The sequence below is a fragment of the Myotis brandtii genome, unplaced genomic scaffold, assembly GCF_000412655.1.
Source record: "Myotis brandtii unplaced genomic scaffold, ASM41265v1 scaffold53, whole genome shotgun sequence".
Lineage (NCBI taxonomy): Eukaryota > Metazoa > Chordata > Mammalia > Chiroptera > Vespertilionidae > Myotis > Myotis brandtii.
In genome coordinates, this window is record NW_005369942.1 from 99,106 (window position 1) to 125,174 (window position 26,069).

Consider the following 26,069-nt stretch of genomic DNA (forward strand, 5'->3'; position numbering starts at 1 on the left):
TACATATATATATTCTAGTATATCTACATATATATATTCTAGTATATATACATATATATTCTAGTATATATACATATATATATTCTAGTATATCTACATATATATATTCTAGTATATCTACATATATATATTCTAGTATATATACATATATATATTCTAGTATATATACATATATATATTCTAGAGAGAGGGAGAGGGATAGAGAGAAACCTCCATGAGAGAGAAAAATCTATTGGCTGCCTTCTACATGACCCCTACTGAGGATGGAGCCTGAAACCCGGGCTTGTGCCCTGACCTGGAATCAAACCGTGATCTCCTGGGGTAATGGACCGATGCTCAACCACTGAGCCACACCAGCCAGGCAAGGTAGCACTAGTTTTAATTCCCATGTTTTTTATTTCTTTGAGATATTACTGTTGACTAACAAGCTCTTCATATATCTAATCTAAATTTTCATTGTCTATAAGATGCTTGTAATACCTTAATCAATAAAAAAAAAAGATGCTTGCCAATTTTAGAGATGTTAAAATGGGGATGGAGAATGGGATGGCCTAGAATTGATAATATGTGATATTAACTATTTTAAAATTTTGATATTTTCAGTAAATAGTGTTTTCTCTTTTAAATATTTTACTTTGTTTTGATAATGCTTTTTGATTAACAGTAAAAAAGATAAATTATATGAATTTTATCTTTGTTCATTTTTATTTTTTCCTCTCTATGCTTCCCTATCAAGAAATTAAAAAACAAACAAACATTGGTTAACTACATTTTTTAAAATGTATCTGAAATTTATATCGGTGTGAAGCATTCCACTCAATAGTCATTGTTTATAAAAACCATTATTTATAAGACTCATACTTTCAGGAACACAACTTAACATACTCTGCCAAGTTAAAAGTTATATAATGTGGTGGGAGTTTAAAATGGCACAACTGCTTTGGAAATTTGACAGTTTCTACTAAAGTTAAACACATACTACCCATCTATCCTAGCAGTTCCACTCTTGGATATGTACCCAGGAAAAATGAATGCTACGTTCACAGAAAGACTTGTACAGAGTTGTCATAGTACATTTATTCATAATAGCCAAAAAGGAAAACAACCCAAATGTCTAACAACAGAAAAATGTATAAAAAAATTGGGGTACATATATGCAATGGAATATCACTCAGCATTAAAAAACAATGTATATTAATAAGTATACATTAGAGCACATATGAACCTGAAAACATTATGTTGAGCAAAAGAAACCCAGGCCAAAAAAAAAAAAGAATATACTTTATGATCCCATTTATATGAAATTCAATACAAACAAAGCTCATCTATGCTGACAGAAGCCATAATGGTGGGTACATGGCAAAGAGTGAGTACTGACAGGTGAGGGGGAGGAGAGGTCTCTGGGGAAACTATATCTTCATCTGAATAGTATGTACACTACAGTCATGGAGCTTTCTTAAGATTTAAGCAGTTTTTATACCTACATTTAAAATAATGGGGGGAAAATTTTAAGTACCAAAGAAGCTATACTTTGAACTTAAAAAAAAAAGATAGTTCGCATTGTGCCTTAGTCAAAATTACATATATTTTAAGTTCAAAGTGTGCTGATGGTATTTTCTAATAATTTTTCTTTGATTACTTTGGATTTGTATGTGTACCTAGCCAAACATTAGGTACATCACTGAATGTCAGGGATGAAAGAAGGAAACATAAAAGGAGATGGCAGGGCTGATAAATGATGTCTGATGTGTTACTTTCTGTCGTCTGCAACAGAGCAAATGCCGCCCTAGGAAAGAAGTCTCAAACTGTAATAACCTTGTTAAATATGGCATTCTGACTTCAAATGTCCTGATCCCTGGTTATATTCATCAACTAGACAGACGGGAGGAATGCCAACCAGCTTTGCTGCCCCAGCCAAGTGATATAATTAGACCAGGGTCAAGTTTTCAGCACGGAGTCTCCCTCCACCAGAAACCAGAGGCGCGAGTGACACTGGCTATGAAAGGAGGGTTCAGCAGTGCCCTCGGAACTTGCGTTCCCCAAGGATCGATTTCGTCCACTATAGCTAAAAAAAGAAACACAGTTTAGTAGCAGGAGGATCTGATGCATTGTCTTAGTTTTTTAAGTTATGTTGGTTTTTCCTTACTGCTATTTAAATCCAATACTATGGATTGAAAGAAGTGGCTCTTTATTAAAATACTAGAGGCCTGGTGCATGAAATTCATGCACAGGTAGGGTCCCTAGGCCTGGCTGGCGATCAGGGCCGATCGGAGCCTTCTGGCTGGCAGCCAGGGCCTTCCTTCCCCAGCTGCCAGCTGGGGCCTTCCTTTGTTCCGTGCCGCCCCCTGGTGGTCAGCACACATCATGGTGAGCGATCGAACTCTTGGTCTCCCAGTGGAACTTCCGAGGGGACAATTTGCATATTAGGCTTTTATTTAGATATATAGATTTTTAACTTTGAAAAGCACTCTACTGTTTACAAAGCTCTTTTGCATATAATAGCTAATTGGTATCACAATTATATATAATTTTATATATATATTATATCTATAATATAGATAGAGTAGGTATCATTAATGCCTCATTATTTTAATTTTAAAAAACAACAACTTAATTCAGAGAGATTGATCACAGGGCCCAAAGCAAAGCCATGTTTTCTGACTTCTGAGCTGGTCTTTCCACTGTACCACTGGCTGTGGCTCTGACACCTTGGCCCCACCCTCCCCCTGCCCCATAAGGGTGCTCTGCTGTGCTCACAACTCTCTGGAAATAATGGTTTTGGCTAAAAATCTGCCTCAGAAACTCCCATCTCCCTCAAAGCCAAATGTCTAAGGACCCCATGCACACCAACTTCAATCTAGCCCAGCCTTAAGGATTTCCCTTTCTCCATAGTGAGTCCAAGCTTGTTATTATGGGCCTGAAAACACCCTCCTTCCTCACAGAGGCGGTGCTTGTGCTAGAGGTGAGCAGTGATTTACTGTGGTGCATTCTTTTTCCCCCTCCAGCAGGCGCGCCTGCTAGCATAGCCTCTTAGCTTGCCTAAACAACGTAATTATGTTTACAGCAACAGCCAGAATATGGTCGCTACTGGTTCTGTGTGACAGCTCTTTTTCCCCTTTCCTTTTCTTCTTTTTCTTTTTCATTTAAACAATGTTTATGTAACCTAAAAAGAGGGAATCCGGGAAATGCAGTGTCTCATAATTGGTCCAAACACTTCAGACCAAGCCCAATGTCAGAGTCACCCCCACAGCGGAAGGAGTTGGAAGGAGTTTATGGCAGGAGGGGCTGTGCCTGCTTAACTGGCCTGATTCACACCGAGCCCAGAACACAACAAGGTGATCACTGTAAGGACGGTCTGCAGAGGGGACAGAGAAAGATGGAAGGGAATCACTTAGCGACACAAAGTTCATCATCACGTTCTTTGATGGCCATTTCACCAAGGAGAATGAAACAGCTTTCATTGATGCCAAAAGGAAAGCCAGGGACCCTGATCTCAATGGCGGGGGGGAGGGAAGGGGGGCGTTCATAGCCTGCAAAAGGGAATGAGATGGAACGGCCAGAACAGCCCTTCCTCCTCCACGTGGAGAAAAAAATTGTCATTCCATTGGGGTGGGATTTACACATACAGGCGAAAGGACAAGAGAAAACAAGAATCGATAGATAGGGAAATGGGTCAAACTGGGTTTTCAGTGCTGCTAAAACTGTGAGACCTGCTTTTATTATTCATCATCCTCTCTGCATCATTATGCAGCTATAGACATCATGTTTTGTGAGGTGTTTAAAGAACACTTTCTAAACGTTTGCTTCCCTTCGGTGAATTAGGAAGGAGAAGAGTTTGATCAACCCCCTGTTGTACTTCCAATTTGTTGGGATTGTTAAGAGATAGAATATCTTGTCCTTTTGTTCCTCTGATGTATTTCCTCACCCAGCTTTTGTTAAAACATGGGAAGGGACAGTGCTCTACTGAGAATTGTACAAATAGGAAGAGTTGAGATTGACTTTGCCTTACAGATGTTTACTAAACTGGGGGTGCATTGCACTAAATTCCAGAGTCTTCCCCTATTGTTTTGTTTATTTATTTAGTCAAGTGACTTCTATTTTTCTTTCCATTTGGGGGTAGGGGGTTGCAATCCAATTATGAGGATATAGTCTTCATATTTGATGGTTAACAAAAAATATGCTAGAAATATTAGTTAATGATCAGCATGATCACCCTATGAGTCATTTCAGCACTTTTTTTGTCCTTAGTTCCTCCTGTGATTTTTTTTAAAATTTTGAGTTACTTGCATTCAACCTTAGAAAGTTCATTCTGAAGAGTAGAATACAGAGTAATAACAACATCTAAAAACAAGATGCACACGATGGAATACTATGCTGCTGTAAAAAAGAAGGAACTCTTACCATCTGCAACGCAATGGATGGAACTGGAGAGCATTATGCTAAGTGAAATAAGCCAGTCAGTGAAGGAAAAATACCACATGATCTCACTCATTCACGGATAATAGAGACCATTATAAACTTTTGAACAATAATAGATACAGAGGCAGAACTGCCTCAAACAGATTGTCAAACTGCAGCGGGAAGGCCGGGGAGGGTTGGGGGGCAGGAGGGAAGGGGGTAAGAGATCAACCGAAGGACTTGTATGCATGCATATAAGCATAACCAATGGACATAAGACACTGGGGGGTAGGGGAGGCCAGGGGATTGTCAAGGGCGGGGGAAAAAAAGGACACATATGTAATACCCTTTGTAATACTTTAAGCAATAAAAAAAAAAGAAATTAAAATGGCTCTACAAACACTAATTTATTATTTATAGTATGTATTATCTTTTTATATATTTTCATTAGTCTCTTCATTCTCTTTCCTTCACTGTGCTAAAATGATTACCAAGAAAGGGTAAATAAAGGAAACATACTTGTATTCCTCCTCTTCTGGAAATGATAAACCTATACAATGGAGTACTAAGCATCTGTTTAAAAAAAACAATGAGGCCCTAACCAGTTTGGATCAATAGATAGATAGAACATCGGCCTGTGGACCAAAGGGTCCTGGGTTTGATTCCAGTCAAGGACACATACCTCAGTTGCAGGCTCCTTGCCAGTCCGGGAACTGGTCAGGGCGTGTGCAGGAGACAACCAATCAATGTGTTTCTCTCACATCAATGTTTCTCTCTGTCTCTCCCTCTCTCTTCCACTCTAAAAATCAATGGAAAAATATTCTCAGGTGAGAATTTAAGTATATATATATATAGAGAGAGAGAGAGAGAGAGAGAGAGAGAGAGAGCGCTAATATGCAGAACGACCATCCGGACAACTTTCTGGGCAAAGCCGGGGCTGTGAGGGCCGGCCAAGGCTGCGAGGGGCTGTGAGGGCCGGCCAAGGCAGCCGGGGTGGCGAGGGCCAAGGCCCTTGCACGAATTTCATGCATCAGGCCTCTAGTAAATAAATAACAAGATGCAGTAGTAGTATTGATAAGATTAATGGCAGTTTACAATTAAGGAGGGCCAAGACTTATGATTTAAGCTTTGTGAGCATTATTTATTCCCTCTTTCTCTCTCTCTCTCCCTCTGTCTCTTTCTCTCTCTCTAACACACACACACACACTCACACTTATTCACTTGTAAACTCCATACCTATAAGATAAAATTTCACCAATGAGGGTCTGAGTCTTGGAGCGCTAAGATGTGCCTAAGATCAAACAGCCAGAAAATGAATCCAGGAGTGACCTCTCAATGGCCTTGGCATTTTAGTTCCCAGGGAGCCACTGAAGGGCTGTAGCACTGCCTTGAAGGAGGGACCTTGTCTTATTCAAATTCATACCCAGCTCCTAGCACAGAACAGAATGGAACAAGGGGGTGACGTAACTCATACTTTATTTTAAAAAGATAAATCTGGCAAGGAAGAGTGGGATGAAGAGAGCAGGGAAAGACTGGTGGCATGGAGACCAGTTTAGATGTTAGTGGAATAATACAGAAAAAAGGTCATGAGATTGTGAATGAGGGAACAGCACTGAGAAAAGCAAAGCAATGAATGGGAAAGATTTTTAGGAAGAGTGGGTCCATGGGACTGGGTGACCTGACCATGTGCAGGCAGTGAGGAGTCCCGAGGCCTTTGATAAATACCCACTAATGCAGCAAGTATTTCTTATCTGTGTGCCAGGAACTATTCTCAATGCTGGGATACAACAGTCAATCAGGCGAAGGGGGGTTTTGCTCTCATGGAGGTAATCTCATTGGGGGATGCATCAGTCAGGATGCCAAACATTATATCCCACTATATATTTTCAAGGAGTTGGCTTACGTGATTGTAGGGGCTGGCAAGTCTGAAATCTGCAGCACAGACCTACAGGCTGAAAACTGAGCAGCCATTAATTATGCCTCCTTGAGCCAGAATGTCTTCTCTTAAAAAGGGTTTGCTCTTAAAACTTTTCAACAGATTAGAATAGGCCCACCTAGATTGTTTGGGATAATCTCCTTTATTTAAAGTCAACTGATTATACATATTAATCATAGTTACAGAATATCCTAGATTAGTGTTTGGTTGAATAGCCTGGCCCAGTTGACACATAGCACTAACCCTAACCATCACAGAAGCTGTAAGACCAGTGCATGGAAAGAAATCACTCAGAGTGCTAGGGAGGAAGTACTCACTTCGGTGAACTGGATACTCAGGGAAGGCTTCTCCATGTGAGTAGTAGATCTTCATCTTACAGATGAGGCAGATGAGACTTGGAGATATTAAGTGACTTCTTTAAGCTACAACAGCTAATGAGGGGGCCTGCCCTCGTTCCCACTCCAGTCTGTGTTCAGGAGACAATGCAGAGCCTGCCTCCCAGGGCCGGTCAAAGGGGCCAGAATGTTTGACTTGGTTCCCAGGAGGAACACCAGGTGGTGAGCAAAGTCAGATTAGGAACTTGTTTCCTGAAGGTAGAGCCTGAACGTGGGGAGAGAGGTATTTCTTGGGGAGAGGGGTGGTTGTGCAGGCAGGACTCTATCCAGCCTCAGCCACTCCCTCACTGTGCTGGGACCACTTCTTCCAGTGCCCAGCTCAGGGCTTTTGTCCAGCCAGTGGTTCTGCTTAGAATGTCCTCCTTCCTCTACCCTCCCCTTCACGTGGATGTCTATGCAGCCCTCCAGTCTTAGCTTTGGCACCTCATCGGGAAACTCTCCTTGTTATAAATCCTTCCCCACTCCTGTTCTTCTAATGTGGTACTTACCACTGGTGTCATTAAGCAGTTTATTTTATATTATTATTTTATTAATGTCTGCCTCTCCTGTTATATTCCCTAAGGCAGTGATGGCGAACCTTTTGAGCTCGGCGTGTTAGCATTTTGAAAAACCCTAACTTAACTCTGGTGCCGTGTCACATATAGAAATTTTTTGATATTTGCAACCATAGTAAAACAAAGATTTATATTTTTGACATTTATTTTATATATTTAAATGCCATTTAACAAAGAAAAATCAACCAAAAAAAATGAGTTACTCTGGTGCCGTGTCACATATAGAAATTTTTTGTTGATATTTGCCATAGTAAAACAAAGATTTATATTTTTGACATTTATTTTATATATTTAAATGCCATTTAACAAAGAAAAATCAACCAAAAAATGATTGTCATACGTTCGCCATCACTGCCCTAAGGGAAGGGGCCAAATCTCTATCATGCCGACTCCCAGTGATGAGCACAATTCTTGGCAGACACTACTTGTTGGACGAAGGCGTGGGTGAGAGAATGAATGAATGAGATACATGCCTCCTAAGCAGCGAATCTGCAGGGCATTCTAAACAGTAATCTGCAAACACAATGACACATCCAAGTTGTCACTCTCCTTTTTTCTAATCACCAATCTGAAGACATCCTCTATACAGCTAATCTCATCCTTGGCACATGGCTACTTCCCAAGTTCAATTTAAAAGGCAGCCCTTTCCTGCACAATTCTCTAATTTGAGGCAGGGAGGACTTTTTAAGCACTTGGCCTAAAGCCGTCTAACACAAAGAACATTGTGAGAACTGCTAGAATGAGAGATGAGAAGAGAGAGTGGGAGTACTCCAGGTTTAGGGCACCCCTGAGGAGAGAGGGTCAGGCATGGAGGCAATGTCCTAAGGAAGCCCTCACCCTTAAGACAGACAGTTCTCTCTCTTCTTGCCCCAGGCAGGCACTTCTGACTGCTTCTGCCCGTGATCTGGATCTTGTGAGTGAGAAAACAAGCTTTTGACTCCAACAGTGTCTGACAGAGTGACTCCGAGAGCCAAGTGGAGAGGCAGTTCAGTTAGGCGCCCTCCCACATCTACCAAATGCCCCCTTAGCCTGCCCCCAGATGAAAGCTCAGAGAACCTGGCACCCAGGGATGGAGTGGAGTTGAGCACAAATGTCAGCTGTCCAAACAGGAAAGGTTACCGCCCCTTTCACTCTGGCTTCTGACTTGACAACCGGCAGCCTTAACAACTAAAAAGGTCATTTGTGTTGTTAAATGCTTCCAGGATCTCCTCTGCCCTTTATGTCAGACCCCCAAATATTAATGGAAAGGAGCCTTTATTTTGCAGTTGTCTTCCGACCGTGGGAAAAGAAATTCTGGAATTCTGCAAACGTAGTATCTATCAGGTTACCCTGAAAGGCCAGTTCGAGTTTCTCCCCTTGTGTTCTTTCCAGTAAACATGTTTCCTATTAAGAGAGAGAAGCTTCTCTCTGTTTCTACACTTTCTGAAACTTGGAGGCCTGTAGGACACTCCTGGGATCCAGACAGAGTTTGCACCGCCGTAGGGGATGACAGGGCACACATTGGTCCAGGTGTTAGGAGATGGAGGTTCGAGTCTTGGCTCTGCCACTGAGCAGCTGAGTGACTTTGGAGAAGCATCTGGGCCCTACTGGACTAGGGAGTCTCTGCAGTTGCCGCCGCTCTAAGCTGTATGGTTCTCATTGCAGGCATCTTTTCCACAAGTCCTGTGTTGACCCCTGGCTCCTAGACCATCGCACCTGCCCCATGTGCAAGATGAACATTCTTAAAGCCCTAGGGATCCCGGTAAGCACAGCACAGCCTACAGCCTCGTCATGTCTGTCTTTCTGCATTACCCCCGGAGCAGGGAGAACACGTCACACCTGGCTTTCCTCTGTCCCCTCAACCCCACAGCCTGGGCGTCATCGGATGAGGCCCAAAGGGAATGCCCATGTCTGAGAACACTTGGCCTTCTCCCCATGTCCATTGTCTGTGTCTGCGAGTCCAGGTGCTGCTTGTGCAGCTTCTCCTCCAGGCTGCAGTGAGTGGATGCAGGCGGGACATGAGCAGACGCCCCATGGGCCAGTTGTGCATTGATTTCCTCTTGTGTCATGGCCCCTGCGCTGTCATCACAGAGGTCTGCAGGCCACATTGTCTGATCGTGCCCCAGGCCCCTAGCTTTCAGAGAAAACGAGCTCTTCCCAACACTGGGCGCGGAGAACAGCTGCTGGGAACCTGGCTCAGAGCCGATGCTGAACTCAGATCTGTGGAGACCTTGAGCGAGCAGGACGCCAGAGCCAGAACCACTTCATTCTAGTGTGACCCTCCAGCTGGTGCCTCCGTTACAGGTTGTATAAAATCAAATCTCTGCCAGTGCAAAGAGAATCCCACTAGCTGGCTGGCTTGACACTCCGGGGAAAGACTTTCCCAGGCCCATGGCAAGTGAAGCCCACAGACTGGTGGTTGGTGAGACAGCAGCTGCCATGTGAGGGCAGGAAGCCAGCCAGGCCACCCAATCCGAGGGCTGCACAGAGTGATGTCAGAAAAACACAGGCACTGGCTAGAAGGAGCTAGACAAGCAGGATGCAGAAACCGGCCTCCCCCTCCCCTGCACGGTACTGCAACCTCCCTGTTGTCACTCCTCAGTAATGGCAGAGAACAAAGAGAATGTTAATGGTCCCAAGATGTCACTGGAGGAGGAAGGAGCAGGTCAGATATCAAAGGTTTTCTTTAATGCTGACGGGCTCATTACTCTAGGACTATCAGAGGGACTCTGCAGGAGAGGGCACACCTGAGGCCTTAGGAGGCTGTGCATTGGCTGAAGTTTCTCCCCTGGACCAGCTGCCTCTGTGCCAGCTGAGTGCCAGTTTTCACGGTGGATGCACCAAAAACAAATCAGCTGGTGTGACTGTATCTTTGAATTAGATTTTTGAAAGGCAATGCATTAAATTCTCAGACCAGGGTTGTAAATGCATAATGTAGTCAAGGTGAAAATCAATTACTGTGAACATGAAACATTAGTTAACACCCAACATCTCTACCAGACGCTGGTGACTTAGAAATTCATCTCAATGCTTGCACTTTTCACACTCCTGGCCGTAACTGGTTCTTACAAGGGAGGGGGGAATGTATGTATATGTGTGCTTGCATGTGTGTACGTGTGTCTTTGGTCTCTGACACCTTTAGAATCCGTACTCACGCCCTGACTGGTTTGGCTCAGTGGATAGAGCGTCTCCCTGCAGACTGAAAGGTCCCAGGTTCGATTCCAGTCAAGGGCATGTACCTTGGTTGCAGGCACATCCCCAGTAGGAGGGTGTGCAGGAGGCAGCTGATGGATGTTTCTCTCTCATCAATGTTTCTAACTCTCTATTCCTCTCCCTTCCTCTCTGTAAAAAATCAATAAAATATATTTTAAAAGAAAAAGAATACGTACTCACAATTAGAGAGCGTCACATCACTTGACCTCGCTCCTATTGCTCAGGATACTTTCAAAGCTCCTAAGGGTCAATTCCAATACTCCTTCAGAACCATGAAGCCAAATTTTATACTAAATAACTTTGACCCCAGACTTTTCCTGGGGAGGTTCAACTTCTCCAGAAGCTACTTGTAAATGAGTTGAGAATACAGCTATTCATTGTTTTTAAAAGAGAAGTATTGGGTGGCCATTTGGCTTATTAACAAAACGTTTAGCATTGTGACTTTTAGCAGGTGGGCCTTCTGGCCAGGGTTTATACGCAGGTAGGATTTTACTTAGCATGCTTGGCTTCTGGAAAAATAAACATTGGTAGCATCTTTTGGGTTTTGCCAAGGATTCTTAAAGGCCAGGCGAACAGGAACGTGACACCCATCCGAGCTCGCCCCAGAGAACAGAACATCCTCCATGAGGAAGGCACGTGGATTACGCTACTTCTCAGCAGCACCGAGGCATATGACTCCCCCCTCGCCCTGCCCCCGTGCCTTCCTGAGACTTCTCTGTTTTTGTCCTGGTGGTTGATACTGAAGTCTGGATCTGGGGAAAATTTTGGTGGTTGTTTCCACTCTATCCTCCATCACTGAGTAGCACCATGCCTAAATTATGCCAAAGAGATGAAATTTTTACTCCATTCTTAGAACTTTCCATGTCATTGGCCAAACTCATAACCTTCTTAGCTAGAACACACTTCCTATAGCTAACTGAAAATCCTTTTTATACAGCTTATGGAATTGCTTTACGATCTTCCTAAACTCCTATACTCCATTTCTTCTCAATCAAGGAAAATTAAAAAGCGCCTGTCACTCTCTGGTAATCGGTGCTTGTTGGTCCTCCATCTCTGTATCCCTTACATATGCTAATTGTTCAGTAAATGACTGTGGCACATAGCCCTTCTGAGTCTGAAGGCTGCCAGTCACAGAATCATAATTTATGAAATTCACCCTGATCCCTCTTTGACCAATGTCCACTTACCAACGACTTGGTTGTAATCCTGATCAACTAGCTCAGTGATTCCCAAAGTGGGCGCTACCGCCCCCTGGTGGGCGCTGCAGCGATCCAGGGGGGCGGTGATGGCCACAGGTGCATTTGTTTTAACTTTTTTTGTATTACCTTTCTATTCTGAGTTCAATAAATAGTTTCATAATTTCAAACTTCAATGTTTCTAATTTATACCTTTCTTTACTATATTTTACGAAAAAGGTAGAAACATTAATACATATATCTTTCTGTTTAATTGCTATTAAAATTTTAAAAAAATTAATTTCCAGGGGGCGCTGAGTAATATTTTTTCTGGAAAGGGGGCGGTAGGCCAAATAAGTTTGGGAACCACTGAACTAGCTAGTCCAAATACAGGTGGCAGGATTTTTGGTTTGTTTTTGTTTCTGTTGTTTTAACTGAGTATCCTTGTGGCTGCCTGTGCTAAAGCAGGCAAATACAGACAGTCCTTGGGTTACGTCGGACTTGACGTATGTCGTTTCATGGTTACGTCGCCATCTCCCATTTATTTATAAAAAAAAAAAAAGTTCTGTCATTTCGACGTATGTACATATGTGCTTTATGTTTCTTATTATTTATTTACCACAAGTAAAGGTCAGGAATTGTTATCTTTCTTTTAAATTGTTTTTGCTGTTTCACTTCATTTCTGCTGTGTATGTGCTCCATGTGAGTGACATAGGTGCTTATGTAGGTGGGTTCCGACTTACGGCGAAAATCGCGTTACGTCGCGCCGTAGGAATGGATCTTCGATGTAACCCGAGGACCTACTGTAAATATAAGTTGAAAGCTAAGAGCTGGAAACATTTTCATTTTGTAAGTGGATTTCTCTAAAATGAACTAAAGAATAAAAGCACAGCTCAGGGCTCATGAAATTCCCATTACGATGGGCATATTTTTTCATTATATTTTACCAGGAGAAACAGAATACTGAACTGAAAGGTGAGAGGAGTGGGAGGGGGGGTCCTTTATTGTCAGAAGTGTTTTCATCTCTTTATCTACATTACGGTGCTTCAGCCCCCTTTCTGTTCAGTTAGGTCTAGGTGTCCCATAAGATGAGAGAACACAGGTTTTAGTGAATATGCCTATAATGTACCATATAAACTGGGCTTTTCATATCCCAACACCTTCTCCCATCACTGTTATCCAGATGTGAATAGGATGACTGTTTGATGGCAAAGACAGTGTAGCCGGTATATTCACGAATCCCTGACTCTTTGGCAGTTGGTTGTCTTGAGGAGTTTCCCCATGCTAACCTGAATTTGAATACCTATACCTTGTTCACTTTCAGATGATATTTGACATCTTTTACTAAACATTACGATGATAATTCCTCTTAGACGATTATAAATTGGGTTTCTTTTCAAAACCTGCTATTTAATGAACCATTTAGAGCGGATATAATCTATGTGAGAGTTAGTAAGGCTGATGTATTCAATATTATATCTAACACAAATTATTTATGCCTGCTAACACTCAGTCTCAGTGAGCTAATTCCGTCCTTCTCTTTCCTCTCCTTCCTCTATTAAAGATGTAACACTGTTCTTACTAGTCCACAAAGTAAAGGCAAACACTCTGCATCAAAATTGCTAAAATATGTTTTTAAATAAAGAAAAGAAATAAAGGAACAATAGCGACAAGCAAACACATTTTGAAAAACACATCAGTTGTTATCACATATGTGATTGCATTCAGATGCTTATGGCTGAAGAACAACCGCACACTATCCTCACTGAGAAACCTTTTCCTCCCCGATACCCCACACAATGGGTTTTGCTTAGAAGCATCTTTACATGGTATTAGGGAGGGGAAGAAATTATTTTTCCTCCTACCTTTCTAGGTTCTCTAGCTGGGGCCCTGTAAATTAGACTCATAAAAGATTAACAAGAGAAAATCAAGCCAACATTTATTAACACATGCACCACACCTACACATGGAATGCTGAGTGATGAGTAACTCAAAAAGGTGCTTAGAAGTTGAGCTTATATGGCATCTTCAAAAAAAGAGCAATGACATTTTAGAGAAGCAGCAAGACAAAGGAAAAGAACTTTGGGTTTCTAGAACAGCAGATTGCGAGGAGGTAAATATCTTGGGGAAACTAAGGGCAGATAAGGTCATGTTCGTAAGGTTTGTTTGTGCAGATCCATTTCAGAGTCAATTCCCAATCACTGGTGACAAGAATGTTCTTACCTTCCTGATACAGAGGGGGCACACACTTACAAATGCATGTCCTGCTTTTATGCACATAGAAGAAGGACAGAGAACATGTCTTTATGTCCTTCTCAATTATTTCAGTTCAAAATAATCCTTATGCCAACATATGGAGGGGTGGCATTTTCTGCTACCCTTCAATAGTGTACCTTACCTTTGAACAGAACTTGTCAGTTTTTAAAATATTTTCTCAAATCCTCTCTTAATGTAGGGCAGATTCTAATGTTCCCAAGTTTTCAGAGCAGTAAACTGAGACTCGGATAAAATTTTCAAACCGACATTTTCTGACCACTTACTAATTGTCAGGCACTAGGTGATTCAAGAGCAATATAATGTAGTTGAGTTACTTTAAAAGGCTTGTGTCTCACTTATATGTGGAATCCACAAAACTGAACTCATAGAAACAGAGAACAGACAGGTGGTTGCCAGAGGCAAGTGGTGGAGGGAGGACAAAATGTGTGAAGGTGGTTAAAAGGTACAAACATCCAATTATAAGATAAATAAGTTCTGAGGGTGTACAATATGGTGACTTTAGTTGACAATACTGTTTTGTATATTTGAAAGTTGCTAAGACAGTAGCTCTTAAAAGTTCTCATCACAAGAAAAAATGTAACTAGGTGAGGTGATAGATGTTAATGAAACTGATTGTGGTGCTCATTTGGCAATATATACATTTACCAAATCATTACATGTACACCTTAAATTAATAAATTATTACAATGCAGTATTACATGTTAACTATATCTTAATAAAACTGGAATTTTAAGAAGGCAGACTAGTAGAGTAAGAAAGTGCAGTGACCCATAACAGTGTGGGAGAAGTAAGAATAAGGTGTTATAGTACTGAGGATGGCTATCTGGGAGGGAACACTACTTAGAAAAGGTGACATTTGGACTTGGAATTGAGGGGTGATTAGGAGTACCCCAGGAGGGTTAGTTTAAGATCTTGGAATGGAAAAGGGGAGCTGGATGATTGGGGCAGATGTCACCCTGAGCGGAGGAACAGCATTAGCTCAAGCTCTGAGATAGGGAATATATGTTGTTCAGTGTGTTTCCAAAGGCTGGAGGTGAGGCCAGAAGAGTAGGCTAGCCAAGGCTATAGGGCAGTGATGGCGAACCTTTTGAGCTCGGCGTGTCAGCATTTTGAAAAACCCTAACTTAACTCTGGTGCCGTGTCACATATAGAAATTTTTTGATATTTGCAACCATAGTAAAACAAAGACTTATATTTTTGATATTTATTTTATATATTTAAATGCCATTTAACAAAGAAAAATCAACCAAAAAAATGAGTTCACGTGTCACCTCTGACACGCGTGTCATAGGTTCGCCATCACTGCTATAGGTGCCTGTGTTGCCAAACTAAGATTGTAATTAATTCTTTAGGAGAAAAGAAGAATCATATCTGTGTTTTTAAAAAAGAGTGCTCTGATGAGAAAGTGGAGAATGAGATGTACTGGGAGGAAACTATAGAGAGATTAGGAGACCAGTAATGGGATGAGAAATGTTCGTAGCATAATTGCTCATGATCAGTGTCTCAATCAGTGAGTTTGGAAGTTCAGTCATTCAGTGAATTGACTTTCAACAACTTGAGTTTCAATGACTTGATTCACTTCCAACAGAGACAAAGAGGCAAAAAAAGAGAGAGAGAGAATACAGAAAAAAAGGGAATGAGCTGAATTGGAGGGTTTTGTGGAGTGATGGAGATTTCCAGCTGCTGGAAACACAGGTTGGTGGTCAGAAGACTGGTTTAATAGCAGACAACTAGGAAAAGAGTCCAGCACTTTGAGTTTTTTGCTTTTTGCTCCCAATGAGTCCATGAGCTATAGATTTTCTCTTTTAATGAACTTTTAACACAACATAATCATTGTCAACCCAGAATTTCCACCTGCACACCTTGTTCTTTATCCATTAGGGGTGCAAAACCACTTAATTATCATTGCTCAAGACAATATTGATGTTCAGAACAGAGCAAAAGTAATAATAATTAATAGCTATTCTTAGTATTTCTCAAGCCCATCTTTCTCCAACACCACCTTTCTTATAAGTTTGGGTGCATGTATAGCAATCGAAAGTCATTTTAAAAGCTGCTTGTGAAAGAGATATAAATATATTCAATATCACTTTAAACAGCAGAACTAAAACCAACGAGTAAAACTTGCCATGTTCCCCAATAGTGGAATAGCCTAGCAAAGCTGAGCAATGCAGGCTGCCTTGCAAAGCAGAGAGCTCCCGTTTCTACGTTGTACAAGTGGATACTGGGGGGAAGAGTCCTGCAATGATGGGTAGTTACACTCCATGGTCTTACCCTAGTGTCATGATTCTTAAGATTTTCATTTAGTTCAAGTGCATGTTAAATAAATAGGGCTTTTTTTCAATAGCAGGTTTTTGGATTATGTCTAACAACAAAAAATAGCCTCACCTTGTAGTGTGTGTGTGTGTGTGTGTGTGTGTGTGTGTGTGTGTGTGTGAAATCTAATGAGATGTGTGTGTCTTGTGTGTTGAATAATTCACAATTCTATATCCCCCTCTCATGTCATCAGTATTTGCAAATAATGCATGGGTCTTAATGTAATTATATTGCTACTCCTGGGATTAAAACCTTGTATGTAGATCAAAATGGAATCTTTGGAAAGGAAATTTTGGAAAATGTTTTTCTGTTCATTACATGTGGACATTTTTAAAATAAAATGGTTCAGGAAGAAAGCAGTAAAGAACTTGGTTTTCCATCAGGACAAAATATCTAGGCTGCAGACATTTTGCCTCTAACTTGATGACACACACTGAGAACAGATTCTTTTCTGCTCCTGTCAGCCCAACGCCGACTGCATGGACGACTTGCCCACCGACTACGAGGGATCTCTGGGAGGCCCACCAACCAACCAGATCACAGGTGCAAGCGACACGACTGTAAATGAAAGTTCAGTCACTTTGGACCCTGCTGTTCGGACTGTGGGAGCCTTGCAGGTGGTCCAGGATACAGACCCCACCCCGCAGGAGGGAGAAGTTATCTTTTCTACTAACAGTAAGTTCTGTGCTCAGTAGTGCCGTATTCAAGAGGACTGTTGCCTTGTAGGAACTGGAAAAAAAACATTCCCTCAGGAAGACCAAAAAAATTGCCAGGTTAAACAATTATACCTGATAGGCCTTTAGAAGCCCAGCTCTTTCCAGATCCAGCAGGGCAGACAGCACACCTGGCTCTGTCCTGCCCGCCCGCACACTGATGCCAGCTCTGCAGCAGGTAGGGCGGCGGGTCTGGCCTCAAGAATGGAGGGCAGGTGAGAAAAGCAGCTGTTGGGGATGCTCAGTGGGACTGAGATAGGGCACAACCCCCCTCACGCCTGTGCGTGCATGCATGTGTGCATGCGTGCGTGCGTGCGTGCGTGCGTGTGTGTGTGTGTGTACTGGTCTGGACTGCGCACAGGAAAGTGCTCTCCCCTGCTGCCACAGGACTCAGATGTAAATGACACCCAATTAGAAGGGCATTTTCCCAGTACAACCTAAGCCCCTGTGCATGTGGCATATTAAAATACCATTGGGGTTTCTTCCCCATCTCCTGCATAAACTCTTAACTCAATACTGTTCTGTTTGATGTTAGTTGTAAAAATATTGAAGATTGAAGCAAAAAATCTGAAGTATTTACTCATCACTTTAATACAGTGGAGATAGCTTCAGGCGTGCTGAGAAAGCCAGCCTGCAGATTAACATAGGTTGAAGGTTAGAAGGGGGGATGGATAGTGTAAGTTTTAAAGAAGGTGTATTTCGTCCCTGGATAGAAATAACCAATTCACTATAGAAAGTTTGGAAATATAGAAAAGCAGATTAAAGTATTTTAGGGTATTTCCTTTTAAGTGTCCTCTTTTTTACACATTTGTCATGTTTATACAATTTATAAACCATTCATGCTGAAATTCAAAGATATGCACTTTTCTAATGAAGAAGCATAATGGTCTTCATTGTTAAAAGATTGAAAGATGAAGAAAAGAATTTTAAAAATTCAAAAATCACTCAGTACCCCATTACCCAGAAATAATCATTCTTAACATTTTGGTGTATTTCCTGATGATCTGTTATGATCTACTTGAGGCAAAACCATAGGAGCTGACCGTTGAGTGTTGTAATCATAGGACTCTCACAGGACCTGGAGAGAAAGCAACCTCAAGAGGAACTTGGTGATAAATATCTGTGCATGCAAGGTTTATTCATTTTGGGTAGATAAGTGTTTTAACTTGACTTTGAGAGGCATAAGGACGACAATATTGAAACACTCGCCGTTAAACATTTAAAGTCCTTAAAGATAGGTTTTGATCCCTTTGTTTTGAAGATGTAGAGTGCTGCTGTCCAATGTTAATAATGCAAATGCAGTTATACGTTTTCTATAACCACACTACAAAAATGGGTGAAGTTCATTTTAATCATTTTTTTAAACAAAAGTTTTATTTTTTTTATTAAATCTTTATTGTTCAGATTATTACATTTGTTCCTCTTTTTTCCCCCCATAACTCCCCTCCACCCAGTTCCCACCCCACCCTCCGCCCTCACTCCCCACCCAAAGTCCTCTTTCATAGGTGCGCGATTTTTGTCCAGTCTCTTCCCGCATCCCCCACACCCCTTTCCCCCCCAAGAATAGTCAGTCCATTCCCTTTCTATGCCCCTGATTCTATTATAATCACCAGTTCATTCTGTTCATCAGATTATTTATTCACTTGATTTTTAGATTCACTTGTTGATAGATGTGTATTTGTTGTTCATAATTTGTATCTTTACCTTTTTCTTCTTCTTCCTCTTCTTAAAGGATACCTTTCAGCATTTCATATAATACTGGTTTGGTGGTGATGAACTCCTTTAGCTTTTCCTTATCTGTGAAGCTCTTTATCTGACCTTCAATTCTGAATGATAGCTTTGCTGGATAAAGTAATCTTGGTTGTAGGTTCTTGCTATTCATCACTTTGAATATTTCTTGCCACTCCCTTCTGGCCTGCAAAGTTTCTGTTGAGAAATCAGCTGACAGTCGTATGGGTACTCCCTTATAGGTAACTGACTTTTTTTCTCTTGCTGCTTTTAAGATTCTCTCTTTGTCTTTTGCTCTTGGCATTTTAATTATGATGTGTCTTGGTGTGGTCCTCTTTGGATTCCTTTTGTTTGGGGTTCTCTGCGCTTCCTGGACTTGGAAGTCTATTTCTTTCACCAGGTAGGGGAAGTTTTCTGTCATTATTTCTTCAAATAGGTTTTCAATATCTTGCCCTCTCTCTTCTTCTGGTACCCCTATAATTCTGATGTTGGTACGCTTGAAGTTGTCCCAGAGGCTCCTTACACTATCTTCGTATTTTTGGATTCTTTTTTCATTTTGCTTTTCCGGTTGGGTGTTTTTTGCTTCTTCGTATTTCAAATCTTTGACTTGATTCTTGCGATCCTCTGGTCTGCTGTTGGGAGTCTGTATAATATTCTTTATTTCAGTCAGTGTATGCTTAATTTCTAGTTGGTCCTTTATCACAACATCGAGGGTCTCACTAGATTTCTTAAGGATCTCAATACATTTATCGGCGGTTTCCATAAAATTCTTGAAAAATCTTAGAACCGTGGTTTTGAACTCTATATCCAGTCGTTTGCTGTCCTCCATTTCTGTCATTTGTGACCTGTTTCTTTGTCTTCGCATTTTGTCTGCTTCCCTGTGTTGGTAGAGTGGTTTTGTGTGCTAGGTGTCCTACAGGGCCCAGTGGCTCAGCCTCCCCAGTTACCTGAGGTGGACACTCTTGGTGCACCCCCTTGTGGGCTTTGTGCACAGTCTTGTTGTAGTTATGCCTTGATTGTTTTAGGTGTCACTGGGAGGAATTGACCTCCAGGCCAATTGGCAGTGAGAATCAGCTGTGTCTGCAGTGGGAGAACTTCTGTGCTGAAGACACCCTTCTGGGGCAAGACTTGCTTCAGTGGGGCTTTGGTGCTCACTGAGTCTGCCCCCTGAGTGTGTTCCTTATGAATCTGAGGAGTTGTAATCTGGGTGGTCCCACTCTGACCACTGGGTACACTGGCTCTTGGATCTAAGGAGGTGCTAATTAAGCCTCTTCCTGAGGTTACCCAGCAGGAGCTATGAAGAGATATGCAGATTCCCCTTCCTTTTTTGGGGGTTTGGGGGTGCCCAGATGAGGCCCAGCTGAGAAGCAATGCAAGCTGCCTTCCTGTGGTTCTGGGTGATGTCTGTTCCATCTTTTAGTTGTATTTTTGAAGTGGTTGTGCGAGGCAGCAAACTCCGGTGTTTACCTATGCCGCCATCTTGGTTTCTCCTTAATCATATTTTTAAACCAATATATCCAACATATTTTATGTTTTTTGGTACTAACTGAGAATCTGGTGAGTATTTTTTACTTACAGCACATCTCAGTTCTACTAGCCATGAATCAAGTGTTTAGGAGCCACGTGTGGCCAGTGGCCCCACAGGGGAGGACTCATTTAGAATCCTAGTAATTGAGGGATGGGAGAACCTTGAAGGTCATTTCATTTATTTTTGCCATGATAAACTTCTAATTTTTACCATGAGAAAATTGTGGCCCAGAGGAGTAAGTGGCTGATTCAGATCAAAGAATAAGTTCTCTTTTCACAGCACAAGATTATCCTATACATTTCCAGTCATTGGACATCTTCAGTTACCATCAGGTATATCCATCAGTGGCCTCTGTGCAGTATACAGGGAGGCCTGATAGAATGTTGCTAGCAGCTCAACAACCTTGAACACCTGAGCCTTTTTTTGAGCCCATGAGAAGAACCAAGTCAAATATGCATTATTGTCCTTGCAGTGAAATGATTTTTTAAATATTCAGAAGAAAATGTGTCTTCTATTAGATTCCTTATTTTGAAAAGTGACTACATGCTTCATAAATCTCAGTAAATCCCAGATGGCAAATGAAGAGGCATAACATGTGGGTTTAAAAAACATCAAAAATGAAATTGAAAAATTATGATCAGTATCCATATAATTTATAATCTGTAAACTGTTTTTGCCCAACATAGACTCCAAGGGTTCAGGTCATAGCAGGCGTTCAGTAGATGTTGATTGAATGACCTGAGGTGAAAGTGTTCAGTCTAAGCTTGAAACAAGGAGCCTCTATTCACACAGAAGGAAAAATGACAGGTAATTTCAAAGGAAGGTATTGGTAGAGATGCAGAGATATCAATCTTATAGTATAGAAACTGAATTTTTTCACGAAATATTTTTCCTAGACCATTTATTTATGATTGCTTTGATTTATGGGGATTTAACAGAATAGTTCAAATATAATAATTCTGATTAGATGTTAATGGTTTGTACTATTAACCAAATGACTGTAGATTCCTTAAGGGGAAAATTCTCTGCTCTCTACAGGTTTGTAAATTGATTGCCTTGTGACCTAACTCAAATAAATAAACAATCACAGATGCATGAATAAGTGGGTGAAAAAATTCAAGTTCTCATCAACATTATTGTAACCAACTCTCTAATGCTATCCAAAAAAAATTTGGATGGAAAAATAAATGTAGTTGTGATTCGGTGTTGCTACATGTCACAACCCATTGGGGGTTGGACCTGATTTTTCTTCACATTATCTTTTCCCACCTCACATCTCTACAGACCCAAAAAATTACTAGAAAATGAGCAAATAACAGTAGCTAATAAATATATAACACCAACTATGCAACAGGCACCATTTAAAACCACTTATGAAATTAGCTCACAACAACTCTATGGTAAATATTATTTTTAGCCTCATTTTACTGATGCAGCAACAGAGGCACAGAGAGATTGAAGTGACTGGCCCACGGTCATAGTGGCAGGGAGAGCTGGAATTCAGAGAAGCCTCTGGCCAGAACCCCATGCTAACTACTCGATGCTCAAAGGTGCACTAGGGGAGAAAATGGACACAGATGCTCACTCCCTTCTCATTTATTCTTTTCCTCCATTTTTCTAAACTTCTTAAAGCTCAATAATGTGTGTAGCTTCTACTTGAATTCTCATTCATCACTCCCTCTGTTCTTCCTTTCCTGGCAAAGACTCTTCATGGGTCAAATGCAGGTAAAAGTCATCTCAGCACTTGGAGGCAGGGAGGGGGGGTCTAACAATTGCCTTTAGATGGAAGATGGGAAAATCTGGTGCTAAAGGATCATCTTTAGCTCCCAGGAAAAAGAAACAAGAAAAAGCATGACACAGCAAAGGAAATCCGAACCTGTTGCAAGTCTGACATTTGAGAGAAAGACATTCTTTACGCATATCTTTAATGTTTCTGACATTCCACTTTGTATAATCTCACGTGGCAGTGCCAACTCGCAGTGTTTCTCCTGCACCTTGGTGAATGCAAGCGGCCATTTGTACGAATGTCCTGAGGTCACTCACCGGTGTCTATCTGCCTGTCTGATGGCACCAAAGCTTACTTTCCCCTCTGATTCCCAAGCCCAGGCTGCAGTTTAGGACTTGCTTCAGGAGGGGAAAAGTCCCTTAGCCTCAAAGGAAAATGCAGCTAAACAAACAACCCTGGGTGTTGGGAGATTCCAGGGAGGAGCTAGAAAAAGACACGAAGAGGAAGACTATCAACCCCTTCCCAAGACACTCAGCGTGCTCCACGTCTTCTCTGCGGGCCGGAAGCCTTCCCTTTGTCTCTCAAGGAAGTTGTTGATGCCACCATCCATTTCCTATACTGAATCTACACAACCATCTAATTGTGCCTCTAGATCGTTACCCATTCGCCCTTCCTTCACCTCAAACTAGAAGGACCCCCCCCTGTCAGCCCATAGGTGGAGAGTGAGCTGGGGCAGAAAGAGACTTGGAGACGACAGAATCAGGATGCTGTAAATCTGCCCCAATACTCTGAGGAGCACATGGCATAATGTGTTAAACCTGGTCTTCTAGTTTTACGGAAGGAAGCAGTACACATGAGTTACTGCTAAAAGTCAGCCTGTTTAAATGAAACGTGGTATGGGATTCCTCTGAGAAACTTCCTTTGCTAACTTTCTATCAACTCTGATCCTTGGGGGCATAAAGTGTATCTAATATGTTGGGCAAATGTCATTTGTGATGTATTCAGATACCTCTCTGTTGGCTGCACGGCCACAACTGTGTTGAGTGGCTGTAATATTCCCCAGCCCCTGGGTGAAATTCCAGCAAGAATTTTCTGCTTACTCTTAGGTAATGGACAGTTCTAAGAGACCCTTTAGATCCCAAACTCAGACAAAAGAATTATTTTTCCTGCAGGGCCCTTTCCCTTGTAACAATTCCCATGACTTCAGACAGAAGGGCCTCTATTGCTTACTCAGGAGGCCTCTTGCAACCCCAGGGCATCCAGCAGTCTGCTTGCAGCCTCTGTCTGCTGAGGTGCCTGACCCATCAGGAGGTCCTTAGGGAGAGGCCCAAGTGGAGCCCAGTCCTGCTCGCTGTCCCACGTGGCCTGCTCTAGGGCACTCACACATCACCTGCCCCGACAGCCCTCTCCAGTACAGCGCCATTCCCTGGCCCCCGGCGCCACCAGGCCATCACCTCCTCTCCCAGACACCAGGCAGGAAAGAGACCTGAGTCCATGTCTGCCTGCTTTAGCTTTTCTAAGACCGAGTCAGTTCTCCCTGAGCCCCACCTACAGGGGACATAGTTCAGCATCCCTGGGGTTCCCACACTGGGTGTGGGCTGGGAAGGAGCCTTTCCCACCCCTCTGGCTAGAGCAGTGGATTCAGCAGGACAATTCTCTCTCCACGATCTCTTTACCAATTCCTCACCTTCCCCCCCCCCCTCCTTTTTATTGTCTCAAAATGGGTGATGGGGTCAAGAATCACAGACCTGCTTCCCTTCAGATCCCTTGTGCATCGGGCAGTGGGCAGGGAGCAAAGGTGGGAGGTTGGAGAGGCTGCCTCCTTTGCTGTCCACATCTCTCCAGTAGAAATAGAGGCAGGAAGCATCTCTTGAGTGTGCAAAAGGATGAGTTCCTGAATGTCTTAATAATCTTCACCAGAGGACAGTCAGCTACTAAACCACCATCCCTTTGCAGAGAACCTGGAGATGGGTCAGCCTTTGGGGGGGGGGGTTCATACTCTTCAAAATGCACTCACGAGGACAAAAGTAGTTATCTCAGCACAGCTGAAACTAAAGCCCAGGAAAAAAGTCATTAACGACTGTCACTGCAGTCACCAGGAGTCCATGCCGATTTTGAAAAGACTCCCAAAGACTTCATCAGAGTCTCTGGAACGAACCACTCTCTCTCATTTGAGGGACTCACTATAAACCTCTCTGGGGATTCTTCATTGCTAAAGACACATTCTCTTAAAATCGGGCCAGAAATGCCATCCACTCTTGCATTTTTAAAGTTCTGTGTTTATTGTTTAAGGAACAATTCACGAAGCTTTCAGAACATCTATGTTCAAAACTTGTCAGTGCCCCTGGCTTGCTCTGACCGCAGCCTGAACGTGAAAATAAAAGAAAGCATGTGTCTCCAGGACTCTTCCAGGAAACTCCATTCTGAGCCTCTGAGTCCAGACAACTGAGAGGAAAGGGGAGGGTTGGTGATGTTCCTGCATCACATTTCTGCTTCAAATGCGCTGCTACACTTTGCTGCATTTGCAAAGCAGCAATTTCCAGGTTTTATGTGACTGTTAAATATACCGATGCATCCAGAAATAAACACATCTCAAGAAAGCATTCCACTGTTTACAAGGGAGAACAAGAGTGAGTAGCCATGTTAGCTTTTTTGACTGAAATGGCAAAAAAGCTGAAATGGCAAAGTGGCTACTCCTGACCGGGGAAAATATGCTGGCTGGATCCAGCGATGAGAATGGTCTCCCTTGGTGCCCATAAAACTCACATTAGCCCTGACAAGATTGACTGCTGTGATCTGTGAGCATATTCCATTGTGTCAGCCAACAGAATCAGCCAACCCTTCAAGATTGCAGACCCCACTCTCATCTCCCCTTCAGGAAATAGCTAAGCCATGGTGGATGACTTTACAAAACGAAGCATTTGCAGATTGTGACACTGCTCCCCATGTCTCATAACGTGCCAGGTCCCCGAAGCAACATCACCTCCTTCTTTCTGGGCCCTCCAGCTCAAATGACAGCTTCCACAGAGGGACAGCTGTTCTGAAGAGCAAAGATCGTCGCAATAAGCACATGCCTTGATCATCAAGTGACCCAGATGGCAACTCTCCAATCGACAAGCCACTGGGTTTTCCATAATAACATTCCTCCTGGATTAAAAACACTTGTCAGTCCAAGAAAGCCCACAGGGCCAGCCTCCCAGGGTTTTCCTGTCTTATGTGTCTGGTGCCTCTGACAGGGAGGATTGAGGATCTGCAGACTCTCAGACAGCCTAGGAGAGAGTTCATCCCTTTAGACCACAGATATATCACCACTTGGAACACTCAGCTCAGACATGACACACGCTATCCTCTCAGAAGAAACATGTCTTCCTGAAACGAAGTAACTCAGCCAGCAGACTAAGCTCATCCCTTTCTGGGAGATTGTCTCATGTTCTGAGTTACTCATTGATAGCACCATCTCCCAAGGCTGTCCTGCTTTGGTACGTGCCTCGGCTCAGCGGCTGTCCTGAGATGAGCTGGGGAAAGGGCTGTTGAGCAGACCTGCATTTTACCAGACACTGTCACACTGAGCATGGGGCTCAGCAGGGAGGTGGCAGCTAATGGCAGGAATCACAGTTGGCCGGTCAGCACTTTTTCAGTGTTTGAGCAGCATGAAGTGTAAATAACATAAAATTTCTCTTTCCATTTCAATTCTATAACAAATCATGGGGAGTTTCATTATTCAGAGATTGAGAAAGCAGAAACAGCTGAAATGCCTTTTGGATGACATAAGGATTGGCTCTGAAAATTCAGAGTCTCGGGATTCTGTAAGTCTAAGTATTTCAGAAATGAAATTCAATGTCCCGGGGGATGGGGGGGGTGTGATTACCAGAACATTACTGGGGCTACTTGAGAAACGATAATATCATGGAAACACCACTAGCCAGAGGCAGGAAGTTTGGCCCTTAGTCCTGATTTGGCCTCCAATTACCAGTGGGTCCTTGGGCAAATTGATTACCCTGTCTGCACTTTCATTTCTTCACTTGGGTCACTTTTACTAGCAGAAAAAATACCTTTAATTTGTCGATTGATTGTTCTTCCTAAGATCTCAAAGAATAATTCACCCACAGTATCTTGTTCGGCCTGCATAGC

At 42.4% G+C, this 26,069-nt stretch overlaps 1 protein-coding gene across 1 annotated transcript in view; it reads left to right on the forward strand.

Annotated features, from left to right (window-relative positions):
- Window positions 1-26,069, forward strand: part of RNF150 (ring finger protein 150) — a 69,992-nt gene that overhangs the window by 20,653 nt on the left and 23,270 nt on the right. The window contains exons 5-6 of the mRNA XM_014548948.1: window positions 8,928-9,024; window positions 16,708-16,918. Of these exons, the coding sequence (XP_014404434.1) occupies window positions 8,928-9,024; window positions 16,708-16,918 (308 nt within the window). The remainder of the gene's footprint in view (window positions 1-8,927; window positions 9,025-16,707; window positions 16,919-26,069) is intronic.